The sequence below is a fragment of the Acipenser ruthenus genome, chromosome 2, assembly GCF_902713425.1.
Source record: "Acipenser ruthenus chromosome 2, fAciRut3.2 maternal haplotype, whole genome shotgun sequence".
In the NCBI taxonomy this organism is placed as follows: Eukaryota; Metazoa; Chordata; class Actinopteri; order Acipenseriformes; family Acipenseridae; genus Acipenser; species Acipenser ruthenus.
Genome location: NC_081190.1, coordinates 110,811,609 through 110,830,928, shown reverse-complemented (window position 1 = coordinate 110,830,928; position 19,320 = coordinate 110,811,609). Strand labels below are relative to the sequence as shown.

The 19,320-nt window shown below is 37.9% G+C and overlaps 1 protein-coding gene across 1 annotated transcript; it reads left to right on the top strand.

Annotated features, from left to right (window-relative positions):
• The first annotated feature begins 910 nt into the window (after positions 1 to 910).
• LOC117408682 (transmembrane protein 33-like) lies at positions 911 to 19,320 on the top strand. The gene is made up of 8 exons (XM_034013889.3): positions 911 to 1,083; positions 9,624 to 9,694; positions 9,931 to 10,025; positions 10,873 to 11,060; positions 12,922 to 12,989; positions 13,266 to 13,399; positions 16,161 to 16,244; positions 17,736 to 19,320. Exons 2-8 carry the CDS (start codon positions 9,641 to 9,643, stop codon positions 17,863 to 17,865), a joined length of 753 nt encoding a protein of 250 aa, XP_033869780.1. The 5' UTR covers positions 911 to 1,083; positions 9,624 to 9,640; the 3' UTR covers positions 17,866 to 19,320.

Genomic DNA, 19,320 nt, shown 5'->3' with positions numbered 1-19,320 from the left:
TTCTTCAACTTTTATTTGAGGAACACATATTAAAGATTTCGTCTACATAGTGATATTATCAGTAGCTGCGGCAGCCACGACAGTTGCTCGCACACCAAGCCTCGTTTTCAAACAAACATGGGCGCTGCGTGAATCAGGCGAATGGCGGAGTACAGTGGTGAGAAAATACCACACAGTATACAAACCAAACAGACAGCAGGGAGTACGGTACATAAACACAAATTCACGGCACATATTTAGCAATGGCTAATAGTTTATAGAATATACCTATATGCCCTGCCCTGTATTTCAGTACCCTGAAAAATATAAGATACACATTTAAAATATAATCAATATGTATATTTCCTTTTCTGTTGGATGAAGAATTTTTAGAATTATCTCATACATAGTTTGATCACTGCCCAACAGCCATGAGTAAACACCTATCAAGTTTGCAGTGTCTTTGGCTATCAAATGCAAATCACTCATAATGCCTGCACGATCTGCTTCTACTCAAAAATACGTTTCTGTCTGTGTAACATAACAGGTCTTTCTTTCACAATGGTGCATACTTCACCTCGATGATAAAGGCTCTGGAAAAATATCTAAAAAGCCAAATGTAAAATAAAAACATAAAAAAATACAAAAACTAATTTATTAAACTACAAAGTTTCTAGTCGGGTTCGGTAAGTTACAATTTAGAAATTGGCAGTAACAAATGATAAATTAATAAATGGGGTGTTAAATAAATTAGTGCATATTTTATGGACACCATTTATGTACAAGACGACAAAAAAAAATACAATTTGAAAATGTAAAAGTACAGTTGTACATATATACAACAATTATGTAACATGAACGGAAGGGAAAAATAGGACGAGACACTTTGCCACCATTATCAGTTTTAGTACTATGAAATCCCCCGGGACTCAAATACATACGGGGACACTTCTGTGTTGGGGACGAGACAAACTACAGGACCTGCTTATCCTCGCGAGAACAGTACTGCTTCCGCTTTCACTGACGAAGGAAAGCCTGAGGGATTGGATATGGTTTGTAAGGTCCCTTGGTTTTAAATTGTAAACCCCACAAAACAACATACAGGTGAGTGCAGATGTTAACTAGCCTATAATAATAATGATGTTGTCATTATATTGTGACTTACCATATGTATCTGACCTCGCTAATTAAATAAAACACAAAGCTGATGGATGGCAGATTCTGGTAGTTAAAATGGATCGAACATTCTAGACTTGATAATCGGAGATGGCTTATGTTCATTCAGTAGGTCGATGGTTCAGAAAACGAAAAGGAGAATGTTTTCATTATGTGTGTGTGTATGTGTGTAAAGTTCTTAATACCACGGGGTCATCTCACAAAGGGAATTGTTTATCATTAAGATTCGGCGTTTTGTCATTATTTTAGCCTATACATTTTTTTAAAATTAATAATAAGTGTCATGGACTTGGAATGTTTTATTGTCCCGTAACACATTTATCTCCTTATTTTATTGTAAATAAAATATATTTCGAACTATATTCTTTGTATCATTATATTGCTGACTGAGAGACCTTAGGAAATAATAAAAGACGAAACCAGTTTGGCAAAACAGACTTCTGGAGCATAACTTAATACTAGTAGTAACATAAAACTAATTTGCAAAAATAACCAGTTACGCTGTTAACCCAAAATAAACCTTAGAGTGTTAATAATATATGTGGGTGACCATTGAAAATTTGAAATACAGATAGGCCTGGTAATCCTTAAATTAGAAAGGTAAACTTGCTCAAATGTGTCTTTAAAACAAACACATAAATAAATAAATAACGAAAACAATTAAGTGGTGAGCTTAAAAGTACAAAAAGTATTAAGTCTCTTAATGTGCCTGCTGCAAGATGAAATAGTTGAAAATGTGTTTTGTAAAACGGCAGCATTACCAATACATTTATTATATTACATCATGCTTGACTCCCCCGAGGAACACTCCGGATTGGTTGTTTGGGTTTCTATGCAACCAAAATGACCCCACCCCACCTCATCCATCTATTGCCATTTCACACTTGATTCATTCATTAATGTATTTATGTATTTATTTATTTAAATAAAACATTGACACACTATTTCCATTCCTATTAATGTTTATTTTAAATGGAGTCAGAAAATATGCAAGCTTTCTTTTTAGATTGTAATGGTGTCCTTGTATGGTACCCAAATACAGAAGCTGGCACTCCAGTATACCATTGTGGTTTATACCCCATTTTAGATACGCGTGGCTACTCTGTCTGCTGGCTTTGCCAATGTCTTATCCTATAAACCGTTTTACCAAAAAAAAATACAAATACATTCCTCTCATGCTAACATTCGGTGATAAAATTGGACTGGAGTACATGTGCACATAGTATGGGTGCCATGGTAAATGTATGGGAGCTGGAAGGGTTTTTTTTTGTGGTAGTTATGCCACAGGACATGTTCATGCATCAGTGTTTCCCCCTCCCATAATATGTCTTCTGAAATAAACAATACTATTCAGGGCTCTACGTTTCATTTTCAACTACTGAGCTAGTGTTTTCACTGGCCCGGATGCAATTTTATCTGGCCCAATATATTTATATATTTTTTCATGATGGTTTTTATTTTCAGTATGTTTATAACTCTGGTGGTAACCAAAGAGAGCCCACGTCTCAAAAGAAAGTGGCTAAACGAAGCCTTTCAATATATGTTACTTCAGCCATTTAACATGCACACATTTGGGTACTTGTCAGAAAATAAACGCTGTATTCAAGATTTGAAAAAGTATGTGTACAAATGATACTCATTTTTTCACAAGCAAAGCCGTAACCGAGCTGTTACCATATGGTCACAGCAACGCTAAAACTGAATTATAATAATCGTAATTAGGGATGGGTCAGTGTAGTCGAATACACTTTTACACAAAAAAACATTATACATTAGCTACTAGTAGAGGCAAACGTGTCTTTCTTTTATTTTTTTCAATGCTGACGTTTAACACATGTTAAGTCAGTCTTAAACCTGTTATTTGCATATTAAATGTAAGGACCCAAATTAATTATACAATGCTTGTAATAGCAACATTCTACAGTAATCGTATTCTGTTTGAAAATGTTGCCAGTTTTACTGCCTTGTTTTTAGCTACTGTTAACAGATTTCCTGCATGATTTCCCCTGTAATGACTGTACACAGCAGCTTCTGCAGCTGTTGCTAGCTCGTCGTGAAACAGCTTCCAGGGGTATGGCACCGGCAAACTTTGAATGTGTGAACTAAAATAAAATAATGTATATAGCAAGTGCTAAAACAAGTAATCCAAACTTTGGTAACATCGTGATTTCCATTACACGAGAGTAGATGTTAAAACTTCATGCTGTTTTGAACTCGGCTCTCGCCAAGATAAGCACCAACTAAGACGTAGCTTTACAGTAAACTAATGTGATCCACATGTGTCTCCATCCATTTACGTTTCCTTCCATATGATGATGTAGATATCCTTCTGTCTGGTGTTAATGGCTGAAGTGTAATGCTGGCTCCAGGGATCAGCTTATTTTGCCTCCCTGGCGCACCAGCACACACAACGGCTGCGATGCTGGCTCCGGGGATCAACCACAGTGCGGCCTCCCCAGCGCATCAGCATGACAACCGTCTGGATTGAGCTAAGTAGGGTACATCTCTGGGGTCTTCAAATGGGCACCTTCCATCCTCAGGTTTTCGTCGACTAGCCCACGACACCTCAAGAGGGCTCGACGGTGATTCTGGCGTCCCAGCATCACCCCCCTCCGTCCCCCACTCAACTCAGCCCAGCTTACTTACCTGTACATCAGCGTTTCTTTCTTTCTATTGTGCTTGAGATCCCCAGCCAGAATCTTTCCGTCTCAACCACAGCCAGTTGCTGCTCCTCTCTGCTGCTTCAGATAAGTTCTTCACTGTACGATGCAACTCTTGGCCACTGAATCCGACGTCTCTGAGAAACCGGGTTGTAGAGTGTGCCACAAATCCTCGACAACCCACTTCCACTGGGTAAACCCGGACTCTCCATCCTCGCTGTTCCGCTTCAGTGGCTAGTTGAGCATACCGCAGTTTCTTCCTCTCATATGCCTCATCTACAGCATCCTCCCATGGCACTGTTAACTCTACCAGGTGAACAAGGCGTGCTGATCCAGACCACAAGACAATATCTGGTCGAAGGTTAGTGGTGGCAATCTCAGGTGGAAAAATAAGCTGTTGACCAACATCTGCCAGCATTTTCCAGTCTCTAGCAGCTTCCAGTTGTCCTGGGCGAGGATTGGTTTTAACACCTTTTCTTGGTGGTTGCTCTCCTGGGCGGAGGAATGTTGTCTTTTGTGTGTAATGTTTTGATGGAACAGGTGGCAACTTATTGGTCATGTTACGCTTGTCTTCCAATGCTAAGGCCAAACATCGCAGCACCTGGTCATGGCACCAAGTAAACCGCCCTTGGCTAAGAGCCACCTTACATCCTGTCAAAATGTGCCTTAATGTTGCAGGTGATGAACACAAAGGACATGAGGGATCCTCTCCTACCCAGAGGTTTAGGTTCTGTGATGATGGGAGAACATCATATGTTGACCTGATGAGGAAACTGATCCTGCTCTGTTCCATTGACCATAGGTCTTGCCAGCCAATCTTGCGTTGTTCCACACTCTCCCATCTCATCCATTCTCCCTGCTTGGCCTGGGAAATGGCCTTTATACACCTCATCCTCTCCTGCTTTTGCACCTCGTTGACTACCAGCTTCCTCCTTTGAGCTGGGGCTGCCTTGTGCCATGTAGGAGGAGCTGAACTGAGACCAAGACCCCCTCTTCCATGCTGAACTTGCCCCATGATATCACTAATTTGAAGGGCAGCCTTTGCATCTTCCACAGCTTTCTTTGCCGACCACTTTCTTCCAGTTTTCAACACAGGTGCTGCTTCCCTTACGCATTTGTCGCGTGACTCTACTAATGTCATTTCCAGTCTGACCTTGGCGCACTTAAACTCCTCGGTTAGAGCGGAGACTGGTAGCTGCAGTATTCCTTTACCATAAAGTCCCACTCTGCTGAGGCAGCGTGGAACTACCAACCATTTCCTGATGTATGAACTGATTAAAGCTTCCAGCTTCTCTACTGTTGTCAAAGAAACCCCGGACACAGTCAGTAGCCACAGCAACCTCGGCAGTAGACCAAACTGAAAGCACCAGAGTTTTAGTTTGCCTGGTAGAGCGCAGCTGTCTATGCTCTTCAACCCTTCCACTGCTTGTTGTCTAACTTCTCCCACACGAACTGTGCCCTTTAGATCCCCGTCGTACCATCTCCCAAGACTCTTCACTGGCTTCTCAGACACTGTTGGTATTGCCTCACCATTAATGAAGAATGTTTTATCTACTACTTTGCCTTTAATTAGAAAGGTAATTTAACATTATGATGAATATAAATACATACTAAATGTTAAGCAGAACAACACAGTGACTGATAAGAAAAGGCAAGATACTAGGAGTAGGAAAGGAGTTGTTTTTCTAACTCTGGACTGAAGTTCAATGTAAAACATCTCCTGTTGACTTTCTGTGAATGGATGAACGTCAGCATTTGCACTGACCATTAAAAGTACAACCAGGTATCCTTGTTTTGAATTATTTACAGGTTACTGAATAAACAAAATAACTTGACTTAGATTCATCTGATGTCAGTACTTGATGGCTAGTTGTAATTAGTAATGTTAAACTATTGTAATGTTGGAATATGTTTTCTATTGTTTTGGCCAGGTTACAATATTTGCACTATTAAGATTATTTTATAAATATTATTTGTTAAACAGATACAGAATATTTAGGTTGCTATATGATAGGTGTTATTTTATTCTGAATACACTACAGCAAAAATTATTATTTGGTGGTGTAGCAGGATGGTAGAAAGCCCTGCTGTGTAAATGTATTTATTTATTTTTAGAACAGAGTTTCCCCCTCCGCCCTTGTGTGATTTTGTATTTGTTTTGTATTATTATTATTATTATTATTATTATTATCGTTATGGATTTATGTATTTATATGACGGCGTAGCTGTGCGTTTGTTTTGTTTATTTTAAAACGTGTTCTGGCAGAGGCGAGATTGGTGCTCGCCTCTGCCAGGAATAATTAATAAACTCGTGCAGATTGTGGCTGAGGGGTAATAGAATAATTCCTAGCCAGTTAAACCCCTCGGCCACTATTATATAAACCTGCAGCTCTCTGCACTCCAGGTGGGTTTTAGGAGCGAGAGTGGAGAGAGCGAGGGAGAAAACAAAAAAAACTTATATTAAATACAGGATCAGTGAAGGCTACTGCCCAGCCTGACCGGTATTGTTTGTTTTGTGTTCGAGATTTGTTTTGTTTAAACCTTTTATTTTTGCTCAGTGAGCAAGTGTTTTTTGTATTTAAATAAACGGCGCCGCCGCGTCTTTTTGTCTTTGAACTGCAGTACTTCCCTGGTGTCAGTTTCCTTCCTGCTTCTGACCTGACATCACCGCACAGCCACCCTGTTACAGGTGGTTTGCGCAATATTATGCTACTGTTGCTTTAATTGGAAGAGATACGCACTGTGATGTTGCTGCTCATTGAGTTCTGTATTTCAATTCAGTAAACAAAAGGAAAGACTTGTGCCTAAGAAATAGGTTATTGAATGAAGAAATCTCGTCTTGGACATTGTTTGTACACTTTGTGAACCCGGTTAAACTTTACCGGCTTACACTGTTATGCTGTATGCTTGTACACGCGGATTTGCCTTTTATTCTTGGTAGTGTAAGGGACCAGAGTTCGGGTAATCGAATACACAAAAATGTTGCACCCTGTGTATTCAAATAGGAAAATATTCGAAATTCCCATCCCTAATCCTAATAATAAACACTATTAAAACAATGTTCATAATACAAAATAATAACAATCCTTCTCGGAACGTGTCGCTTCTGTAGCCTCTCCCAAGTCAGCGCCAATCTTGCTGAGTGATACTAACGAGCCCTGGAAAGATTGTGAATGGCATTTTTGAACTGAACACATCGGATACCAAATCAAAATGTTAGACAGTTTGATCGCGTATCTGGGTATCCATCGAGACATCTTGCTGTGAGACTGGATATGATGTAAACGAAATGTTGAATTCACAACAAATAAAGCTACTGTTTTATCTGCAAGTCTGGGAAACGGACAACAAACAAAGCAGAACATTACTTTTTTTTCACTGTCATAATGAAGCCAGATGAAGCCTCCACTCATGTTCGTCTTCATTTTTTTTCCATAATTACTTTCTTTATGATTTATTGATTTCAGCGCTTTCCTTTTGGCTTATTGGTTGCTTAGTTGTAGAAAACCTGATTTGTGGGGCTCCCGAGTGGCGCATCCAGTAAAAAGCACTCGCTAGGGTGCAGGATGCGCTCTATAGCCTGGACGTCGCCGGTTCGAGTCCAGGATATTCCACAGCCGACTGTGGACGGGAGCTCCCAGGGGGCGGCACTCAATTGGCCGAGCGTCGTCCGGGGGGAGGGAGGGTTAGGTCGGCCAGGGTGTCCTCGGCTCACCGCGCACCAGCGACCCCTGTAGTCTGGCCGGGCGCCTGCGGGCTTGCCTGTAAGCTGCCCAGAGCTGCATTGTCCTCCGACGCTGTAGCTCTGAGGCGGCTGCACGGTGAGTCTGCAGAGTGTAAAGAAGCGGGCGGCTGACGGCACACGCTTCGGAGGACAGAGTGTGTTCATCTTCGCCCCTCCCGAGTCAGCGCAGGGGTGGTAGAGGTGAGCTGAGCCTAAAAATAATTGGGCATTTCAAATTTGGGAGAAAACTATAAAAACTAATTGGCAACGACAAAAAAAAAAAGACAAAAAAAAAACCTGATTTGTAAAGATTGTCCATGTAGCGGGAACGAGTACCACCAACACAGCAGTTCGGTACGTACACTCAGATTCTGACTATACAACAAATATGACATGCAGCGGGAAAGTTAGGATTAGTTTGTAGTGTTTTTAAGAAATGGTTTGTAAATTAATTTTCAGCTTTTTGGCACTGTCACAAAGACGGCCGGAGTGGGTGGCGTCAGACCAGAAGCAGGGAGTAAACAGACAGAGACTTGGGGTTTTGGTGGAGCTGAGCGAATGGTTTCGCTCAGCATTTAATAAAACAGCACGCGCCAAAATAAACAGACATACAAAACGGACTAACACTAAACAAACGGTGCACGGACAGACAAACAGACACGGTGAGAACAAACACTTTACGTTTACGATCTTTTTCACTTTACTTTCCTACTTCTCCTCACCCGTTCTCCACTCTCGAACACCCAACCCCGACTGCAAGAAATGTGCGTCTATATATACTATTGTGCTGGGATTCAATTACTAATTAATTATTCACTTGAATCCCAGCACGTGAATTAATTTTGTGCAACCCCGTGCTCACATATTACATTTAACCAGCACGTGAAGTGATTTGTGCTCTCCTCGTGCCTAAATACAAATCTACACTTTTTTAAATACACGTGAAACACAGACCCGTTTATATCCCGTGTACCAATGACTATACACCAACATTTACACACGCAACACATAACACACAAATGCACACAGGGGCGGGGCGCATTGCCACAGGCACACTGGCCAATTTTCCTGGATTCATAAAAACAGAAACCATGTGCACTATATATATTATACTAGTTAAATGTAACCGGCCTAGTCGGGCCTGTGGTACTTTTATAACTACCAGCCAAACTGCGATCTCTACCGCCCAGGGCCACTGGGCCACCGGGCCATGGTTAATGTTGAACCCTGCTATTTGATCTACATAAATATATGTGTGTTTGTTAGCTTTTGCAAATACAAGGGTTAGACGGCACTTTGACATGACAGGTTTGCAAGCCTAATGTGGGGGATATGTAGGGCTGTGTTCAAAGGTTAGTTCGCTAGCCAGGAATTCGAAGGTAGTTCTAAACCTTCGAAGGGTCATCGGGCAGCATTCATGCAGTGTCAGATTTTTTAAACTGTTTGACAATCTTTGAATAGTAAATCACACATTAAATGTTACTCGCATGGAAAATTCGATCTTTTGATTTGTATAATGCCCGTTACCTAAACAAAAGTTATTGTGTTAAAAAAAACACTACCAAGTGATTGTTGTACGTAGCACTTCTTTTGGTGCTGTTGCCATGCATTGGAGCAGACCATCATGGTAAAGAATTGGGGGTTACGTATAGCCTCTGCATTGCTTAATAAAATATGTGCTGAATGCCTATTGTACAAGACGTTGTGAGAAGTGTTATGGTAGAGTAAGTATGAAACAGAATATACGCTAAGACTAATATTTAGAAAAAACAGCACCAGTAACTCTCTCTCGCCATCGCTACAGCCAAGTGTCGAAATATAGCGTAATATTAATTTTTGCCTTTTAAAAATAAATAAAAATAAAGAAGATTACATGTCAGGGAGTCATAACAATTTAGTCAGTAAAGTAAAACTATCGTGCTAAACGGAGATATACTTTTAGTGTATATTTGCGTGTGAGAGAGAGTCCATTTCCACAAAATAATGTTACTGTACATATGCATCTAAACCCTCTTACATATACTATATCTGTTTAATCATTAAATTACCATAGTGACTTGGTTTGACAACATGTTTTCTTTCAGGGTGAAAGGTTTCAGCCATGGCAGACATGGAAGAGGAAAGGAGCCCCCCACCACAGACAGTTGGTTCTGTGGTAAGTGACAAAACCCTCTTTAGTTAATTTTAGTCTCTGGTATGAGATTAGACTGAATTCATAAGTGAGGCCCACAGACTCGAATCATGTCAGTTAGAAATACGATGTCGAACCCCAGCGTCAAAGGTCAGTTACGCCTCTCTAGGCCGATGAATTTCGACCCCTGAATTTTCATCTTAGATAGATGCTTCTCTAGATGTTAATCCATAACAATTTTAATCATTTTTGTTTTCTAGCAATTCTTGTTGGCCAACAAATTGGAGACGGCTATGTGGCTCTCCCGTCTGTTTACTGTGTACTGCTCAGTTTTGTTTATTCTTCCTCTACTAGGGTAAGTATCAAATGTTCTGCAACTGTCATGAAGCCAAGTTAAAGGAGTAAAGATAAAACAGTAATAATGGATAGCCAGACTAAACAGTCACAGGAGCACCAACAAAACCCTACTAGAATCCTTTGTTTGACCAAGTATACTTGGAGAAACCCTGATTGCAATGTCAGATTTCTACAGTTGGATCCAGATGCCAATATGGTGCGAAAGTCTAGTCAATTGTAATCAACAAAGTTCTAATGATTTAATTAATATGTTCTATGGGCATTTATAATTCTTCATTAGCCCTATATGAAAAATAAGAGATGGTATTTAGTCATCATTTTTAACCATATTTTACATAAGTGAAGACCCATTACAAAAATAATTGAAACAGCTCGGTTAATGGGTGAAAAGTGTTTCAGAACCACCTGTAAGAAACTCATTACGTTACCTTTGCTGTAACCTGTGATGTACGTGTTGTGGCTGTACTGTATGTTTTTTCAACATGATCCAGGGTGTTGTGTTTAGCTGTAGCAGAAGGGTGCATTGATCTGGATAGAGTGCAGTGACACTGTTAGAACAAATCCTTCTCATGGTGAATGCTGCTTACAGAAATGTGTGAAATATTTTTTTGATTTCATTACCCAAGAGTTTTATGACCCAGAATATGTGAATAAAAATAACAGGATTATGTTAAAACAATTTTTACTACAATACATAAAATGAAACACAGCAATAGTAAATAATTTCTTATAAATGCTGCAGGTCGATGTATAGTAATTTAGTCTAGGAATAGCTTTTGAAAACAATCAGTAAGGTATTTCTGTGGCTTGTTAAGTAACACTTAATCTTAATCTTAATCTTGCAGGTTACAGGAGGCTGCTAATTTTTACCAACGTGCCTTGCTGGCCAATGCTCTTACCAGTGCTCTTCGACTACACCAAAGGTTACCACATTTCCAGCTAAGCAGAGCATTCCTGGCACTGGCTTTGTTGGAAGACAGTTGTCATTATCTCCTGTTTTCCCTAATATTTGTGAACTCATTTCCCGTTACAAGTATCCTTTTGTAAGTTATTATCTTGACAGTGACTTCCATGGCTGACTTGAAGTAGGCAAATGTTATATAGGCTGCCCCAATTATGTTATCAAACCATGTGGACTTGTGGAGTGTCAGGTAAATGTTTTCGTCTCATTTAGCAATATGTTCTTTTCTTTAACACTAGAAGGACCGGAGATATACTCTTACCCAGAAGCCCCGCAGCAGTCTTTCTGACGGCTGTATTCAAAACACTGTAAATAGTATAACGAAAGGAGAAACAGTCGGAGGGCAGACACATGGCAAATTACATTTAATAGAGAAACGCGTAAGGTACTGCATGCAGGCAATACAAATGTGCATTATAAATATCATATGGGAGATACTGAAATTGAAGAAGGGAACTATGAAAAAGACCTAGGAGTTTATGTTGACTCAAATTTCTTCATCTAGACAATGTGGGGAAGCTATAAAAAAGGCCAACAAGATGCTTGGATATATTGTGAAAAGTGCTGAATTTAAATCAAGGGAAGTCATGTTAAAACTTTACTTTGTGTTCATTTCTGGTCACCTCGTTATAAAAAGGATATTGCTGCTCTAGAAAGAGTGTAAAGAAGCGCGACTAGAATTATCCCGGGTTTAAAAGGCATGTCGTATGCAGACAAGCTAAAAGAATTGAATCTATTCAGTCTTGAACAAAGAAGGCAACGCAGTGATCTGATTCAAGCATTCAAAATTCTAAAAGGTATTGACAATGTCGACATAGGGGACTTTTTCGACCTGAAAAAAGAAACAAGGACCAGGGGTCACAAATGGAGTTTAGATAAATGGGCATTCAGAACAGAAAGTAGGAGGCACTTTTTTACACAGAGATTCTGAGGGTCTGGAACCAACTCCCCAGTAATGTTGTTGAAGCTGACACCCTGGGATCCTTCAAGAAGCTGCTTGATGAGATTCTGGGATCAATAAACTACTAACCACCAAACAAGCAAGATGGGCCAAATGGCCTCCTCTCGTTTGTAAACTTTCTTATGTTGGTATGTAATTTAGTTTTTTTATTATTGAGTACGTCACACAAACATCTGAACAACCAAAGCATATTTTATATATTTTATTCTCTGTTTTTTTGTATTCAGCCTATGAAGGACTTGTAGTCCGAAACGTCCTGATAATTGATTTGTAATCAATTATTCTACCTTTAAGTACCTGAAATATCCTTTTCTTTTTTCTTATTGATCATTTTGGTACACAGCAGTTTTCCTTTTTCTCAAACTTTATATATATTATATACAAGACTAAAAATGATTCAGGAAATCTTCACACAAGGTGCAGGAGAACAAAAGAAGTGACTTGCTCGTCATGGCAAAATACTTTTCATTGTGTAAGAAAAAAAACTGTTTCCGACTTGCAAGTAACATAATATTTTAAGATGACGGGAAAGGGTGCAATATTGAGCATATACCCTATAGGCCTCGATGGAGAACTGAATATTGTTGCAGTGAAACATGGCTAGGACATTCTGAAGCTCAGTTTGTTCAGAGGATCATAATCTTTGAATACAAGGAAGTGCCTGTCCATTTGTCTTTATGTAGTTTTGGTATACTTACATTTTACATGTATACACAGCAGGTATAGATTATTATAATCTACTTTTTAAAGAACTAAGTCTTTTTTTTCTTAACCACTTTGATGGGTTGTTACATTGGCCTGATTCAGTTTTTCATAATGGAAATTATTTTTTAGTACAGGTTTTTGCCTAATTTTAAGTGTCTAGGTATTCAGTTTACAGTAGATTGTGGTTAATTGGATATATGATTTGCCTGTATTATGTTAATTTATTTTTCTTCCAATACCATACATTTCCTTAACTGGTGATTTCAGTGAGTATTTTTCCAGTCTTTCTGTTTTCTTTGCTTCATGCTACCACATACACAAAGAAAGTACTTAATGTAAGTATGTTTTTTGTTCTGTTTTTGTAGATGCTTGCATTCTGTCCACTTTTCAGCCACAATTAGTATCCTATTATTTTCATTAAGTTGCATCAACATATGTTAATATTGGCCTTGATTCTGAAATTACCCTAATCTTGCCTTCTTGGTGTTCTGTATGTATTTTAAATAGAATGTTTTTAAATGATAGAAGTGTGTACAGATGCAAGTTGCTGTCATAATGTTTTTTTCTCCTGCTGAAGATGTACTGTAACTAAACTTTCTGTTTTACTTCAGGCAATGGGCCCAAACAGTATGGCCTTTGTGAGGACCTTTCTGGATAAGCTTGCAACAAACCAGCAAAACATTCTCAAATTTATTGCTTGTAATGAAATTTTTTTGATGCCAGCTACAGTCTTCATGCTTTTCAGGTAATAAAAACACACTACAGTGAAAAACTGTGCAGGGTGCATGTAATGTGGGGTATTGAAGAGCAAATTATATATATTAGACACACACACACACACAGTCAGCACTCGGATATCCGTTACTCAGATACACGTCAGTCGCGTTTTACCGCCCTTGTATTAAGAATAAAAACAATCCCCATTAGTTATATAGATATAGATACGAAGCCCATCTCTTCAATGTTACAATTTATTTGAATGTCCGTCACAGCCCGCTTTTAAAATAAATAAATAATAATAAAAAAAATAAATCAGTCTGTCTTATATTGTGCAGTTACACTGCCGTTCCCCCCATTTCAGGGAACACAAAGATACAAAGGTTGGAACGGGCTAAAATGCAATATGCGTCACACGCATTTAACCGTCACTGAAGTCAACATTTATAGGGTTGGATATGTGAGTGCTGACTGTGTGTGTGTGTGTGTGTGTGTACTGTTAACACAATAGCTGTCCAGCTATGAATTTCCTTATTCCCACCCTCCCGAGCCATTGATTTGTCAACATTCCCCTGGGATCTGTAACAAACAGCTATTGGTTAGAAAGCCGAGTAAACTTATCAAGTCTTCCGTTTGTTGTAACTGCAATGCTATAACATCTTTTATTGTTAGTCATTATCCTATCAATATTTATACTACTACTACAATATTTATACTACTACTACGGGCAGCAGTGTGGAGTAGTGGTCAGGGCTCTGGACTCTTGACCGGAGGGTCGTGGGTTCAATCCCAGGTGGGGGGGACACTGCTGCTGTACCCTTGAGCAAGGTACTTTACCTAGGTTGCTCCAGTAAAAACCCAACTGTATAAATGGGTAATTGTATGTAAAAATAATGTGATATCTTGTAACAATTGTAAGTCGCCCTGGATAAGGGCATCTGCTAAGAAATAATAATAATAATAATAATAATAATGCAGGTGTCTTTGAGACTGGATAAAGTAGGACAGTCAAACAAAAAACGAAAATGCTACACAAGTTTGAAATTGCGCTTTGTTGTATTTGCTGAAATATTTGGCAATCGCAATGCTGAAAAAACAGTACGTGACTGGAGACAAAACAAAGACAAACTTAAAATGACATTGAAAACACATTGAGTATTTTGACTAAAACATACTGTAACTTGTTCTACATGTCAGTGTAACCCAGTGGTACACTTGTAAAGTATGTGTATGGTTATGGTTCTGATTAACAAAACCTAATGAATGTATTTGTACAGCGTGAAGTTTAATGCAATTGTGCTGCACCGTAGGCAACACTAAGATGTTTTGTGTACTGGTTATTAGATAGTGCACTGTGTTTTTTTTTTTTTTATTGATGCAAGCAGCACTGTTTTAATTCTTTTCTTTTTAAATTTGAATTAATACAAAGCCAGTGCAGCTGGAATTATTATTATTATTATTATTATTATTATTATTATTATTATTATTATTATTATTATTATTATTATTATTATTAATTTCTTAGCAGATGGTATATTGCCCAAATATGTTCAGTAAAGGAAGTAAGATATGTTCTTGAAGTGTTTGGGTACTTGATAAGGTGTTCAAAAATAAATGTGGATACTTGGGGCAGCAGTGTGGAGTAGTGGTTAGGGCTCTGGACTCTTGACCGGAGGGTCGTGGGTTCAATCCCTGGTAGGGGACACTGCTGCTGTACCCTTGAGCAAGGTACTTTACCTAGGTTGCTCCAGTAAAAACCCAACTGTATAAATGGGTAATTGTATGTAAAAATAATGTTGTAACAATTGTAAGTCGCCCTGGATAAGGGCGTCTGCTAAGAAATAAATAATAATAATAATAATAAGCTAAAATAAAATGGGTTAATACAGATTACTTTAAGTACTATTTGTCAGTGGTTTACACTGTTACTACTGGAATTTACAGTACTGTAGTATTATATCTATTTCAATGTATTTTGACATTGCGATTACATTTTTTTGAACCAATTATTTAGAAATTTTGAAAAATGGAATTGTAGCAGTTTAACTAAAAACGAAAAACCCTGTCAAATTAATGGAGTAAAATGTTGCAAACAAGGGTTATTTCGAAACTAAACCTGTGTATCTTTCTTTATTTATCGGTGTTGAGCGCATATAGGGAAAAAAATTAGGGAAAAAACAGTATTTTAAACATAAATGTTTTCCTAAAATACAAGTCTGAAAAAGAGGGGGGGGGACTTTTACACCAGTGTGACCTATACAACAATTTTTATGGTAGGTTGCACAGGAAAAGGTTATTTAATATTTTACAGCGTTGATTGGATTGCATCCAACTTCCGGGAGTTTAGTTCTTTTTAAAGAAAATACATTGTTTTTTTTTGTTTCTGGAGAAATAGATCTTGAAATAAAATGTGTTCAGGAAGAGTCCTTTTAAAAAAAAAAAAAAAAACAATCTAGATTGTTGCATATGTGGACTCACACTTCAGAAGCAACTCGCCCACGTCAGATGCATTCCTTCAATCGGAACCGTGGCATGGAACAGAGTGCAAAAGCCATTAGCGTGGTTTATTTTTTACAAATGCTATGTAAACCATACCATTCAAAATCTAATTCACATTAACAAAATGTGGGCATTTTTCATACAGGAAAATGTGAGTTTTATGAATTGATGGTAATACATTTTAGATTTATTGGAATTATTTTGTTAGCTGTATGTACATTTAAGTTCTTTCCTACTTGTGATTATATCCTGACATAACAAGTAATGTTTTTCCTCTCTTTTTCTTTCAGTGGTCAAGGAAGCTTGATACAGCCATTTATTTATTACAGATTTCTAACTCTGCGCTACTCATCCCGCAGAAACCCATATTGTCGGTAAGCTATGTACTTTAAGATTAAAAATGGGCACCGTTAAAAACTTGTTTAATTTGCTGTTTATAATGTATGTATAGGATTAATCATTCTTGCAACTATTATTTGTTTGCAAATCAAATGCAAACGACATATGGAACTACCATTCAGCTGGCTGTAATAACCCAATCCAGATCGCTTCCCTTGAGGCTATTGTCCCCAAAACGAATAGGTGTCTGTAAGACCAACATGCAAAAACTGCCACCCATTACATTATTTTTTCTTTTAAGGTCTGAAAGTTATTGATTTATTTTACACTGACATTTATTTTTGAACACCTAATGGTCAAAGTGATTCACCGTTTCATGAAGTTAGTCACCGTCATTATCTCCTGGTTCTGTATGGAGGAGGGTTTCCAATGTAAACAAAGAAAGGCCGTATGTAGCAGTCGGCACTCGTTTACCTCACCCCTCCCGTCTAGGTTCCCCTAATGCAGCGGCGCTCAATTTTTTTGCTGGCCCCCCCTTTGGAAATGTTTCAGGCTGTGACGACCCCCCCCCCATCCCGACCCCCACCCCGCAGTGCGATATCATATGAAATTACTGTACATCAGTGGTCCCCAACCTTTGCTGCCCCATGGGCAACAACACTGAACAAGTAACTCACCGCTTTGCTCTACCTATCAGCCTGAAGAAACATGTATTTGTGGTAAGCACAATATAGAAGACAAGATTGCTCTCCCTCAGCCTTAGGAAACATTTATTTGTGTAAAATAAAATATAGGACCTACATCTCAGACAGTGGAGATTCTAGAGTATAGCACACAGGGGGGCACCAAGGGGGCCCCGATTAAATTGTGGAGGGGCACTTTAGTAGGGCTACTGATTTTACAAAATCGCAGAATCACGGATGGAATGGCGGAATTAGGCATTGGGAACGGAATTGGCATTTTTGGAATGGAATTCTGCTTTGCAACTTCACCATTTAAAAAAAAAAAAAAAAAAACACCATGCAAACAGTCTTTTATTGCTGTTATTCTCCTATAAAATATAATGGATTACTTTGAAAACTACACAACCCAGAAGCTCAGCGATGACGCTTGTATAAAACGTTTTTGTATGTTTATTTGGATCATTGGATAACGAGAAAACAGGTGTTTTTTTGGGGCGTTACGCTGACAGACTGTCTGTCTCTGCGGCGCTGCCTGTGTGCTGTGAGTAGAGTTGTTTAAAAAAGCAACTATAGATAGATAGATAGATCAGAGAGGAAGTTTACTACTATGATGACTTGGCAGATAGTGATTAAATAAAGGTCTTAAGGATATTCTACCTTGTTTCAATGTTGGTCTTCAGACAGATTTTAATCTGGAGGTAGTTTCTGCAAATATATTTCCTTATGTGATGCACATAATTATTACATTCTTATCATGAGCATAAACATGACTTGCTTGCAAAGGTATATTTCTCCTAATTTTTACATTCAAAAAAATAAGTAAATGTTTTGTTTCTTTTGTAGAACTCTTTTCACTGAGATGAGGATCCTGATTGAACATTTTATAATGAAGCCTGCCTGCCCTGTGTTCCTAAGAAAAATGTTTCTCAACAGCATTGTCCTTGTTAGCTGGTTGGCACCAACAGGGGCATAATGAAACTGGGATATTGTCTGGGTATAGAAAAATATCCTGAATATTTCCAGCAGCTGGTCCTTCTGCTAAATACTATATTGCTAACGTTTTATTCCATAATGCACTGAATCTTCTTTTGAGTCGGAACCTTTCAAAATACAGTTTCACAACACTGAGTACATATTGAGGTCTCTGTTGTTTATCATTTAGGTGTTTTAAGGTTTGTAATCCTAAATGCTGTGAGCCCAGTCAGCCCTAAGGATTTTTTAGTTTTTATAAATCAGTGGTGGTCCCCTTTTCTTTTACGTATGAGGGAAACAAAAAGATAAATCCACTATCAGTATTTTTTTTTTTTTAAATGTGTATCCTGTATAAATGCAACTTTTTTGTTAAATGTTCTGGATAATTTAGAGTTCTGTTTCCAATATACAGTAGCAACTGAATGACAAATTGATTTAATCATCATTGTACTGTATTTTACCAGCCAAAATTATTTAAAAGGAGTCCACATATTAGTTTTTTATCATGTCTATAAAAAAATGATAATTTTTAATCAGTTAGAAATACAGAAAGCATTGCACACCATTTTATCACAGTAGTTTCTTCTGAAATATTCTTTTAAAAAAATCTTTAAATACCATTTGAAGAATTTTATTTTTCAAAGGAATGTGTGTGATCTTTGATGTACCATATATTTAAACTGCATTTCAATATCCCGTTTCATCTGTGTTCAGCATGTGGTTTTCAGGAATTACAATAAATATACGAATGTGTGATTTACAAGATGTGCAGCCATGGAATCAGTATGTGGTCATGTACCTGGACCAAACAAAGAAATCTGATAATAAATAACTTGTATTAAAAAAAAAAAAAAAAAAAAAAAAAAAGGGTCAAGTACCCCATTGGATTATTGATGGCTTTATTTGAATGTGTCAGTGTGGTTATGATGACATGATTTAAGAGAAATGATATAAAACAGTCTGTATTTCCATGTTGCTGTTATAAAAAATCTGGATAGCCAACATTTATAGGAAGGAAGCTTTTATTACTTCTACTCTAGTAATATCCTAGAACATGAAAAATATAGCAGTTAGGGTTATGTTACCTTACAAGAAATTCAATAATCATTTCAGTTAATCTGTCTGTAGTGCATGTTAGTTGATGCAAGCATCCTTGTTATTTAAATATGGGTAGCAGTGTGTTCAATGTAGAAGCCTTGAGCTCCAGGTACACATTTAGAAATACTATTAAGTAAATCTAATTATTTCAGTTTGATATTTATTTTCCATATATTATAACTTTTTCAAAGCTTGTTATTTATCAGCTTTTGTAATGAGCTATTTCTGCTGTTGCAGATATAGCTGCTTGAACGGCTGTTGTATAATTTTCCTTGGTTCAGATGTATTCTATTCTGCATTTTGTCATGGGATTTTATATTGACTACAGTTTCTACTTGAATAAAGTATATGGCTGGGA

What these genes read in the sequence shown, in the direction of transcription:
- LOC117408682 (XM_034013889.3), top strand. Translation starts at nt 9,641, where the DNA reads ATGGCAGACATGGAAGAGGAAAGGAGCCCCCCACCACAGACAGTTGGT. An exon ending in ACACAAAGAAAGTACTTAAT is followed by an intron (nt 12,990 to 13,265) that starts GTAAGTATGTTT and finishes GTTTTACTTCAG; the next exon opens with GCAATGGGCCCAAACAGTAT. An exon ending in CGCAGAAACCCATATTGTCG is followed by an intron (nt 16,245 to 17,735) that starts GTAAGCTATGTA and finishes TTTCTTTTGTAG; the next exon opens with AACTCTTTTCACTGAGATGA.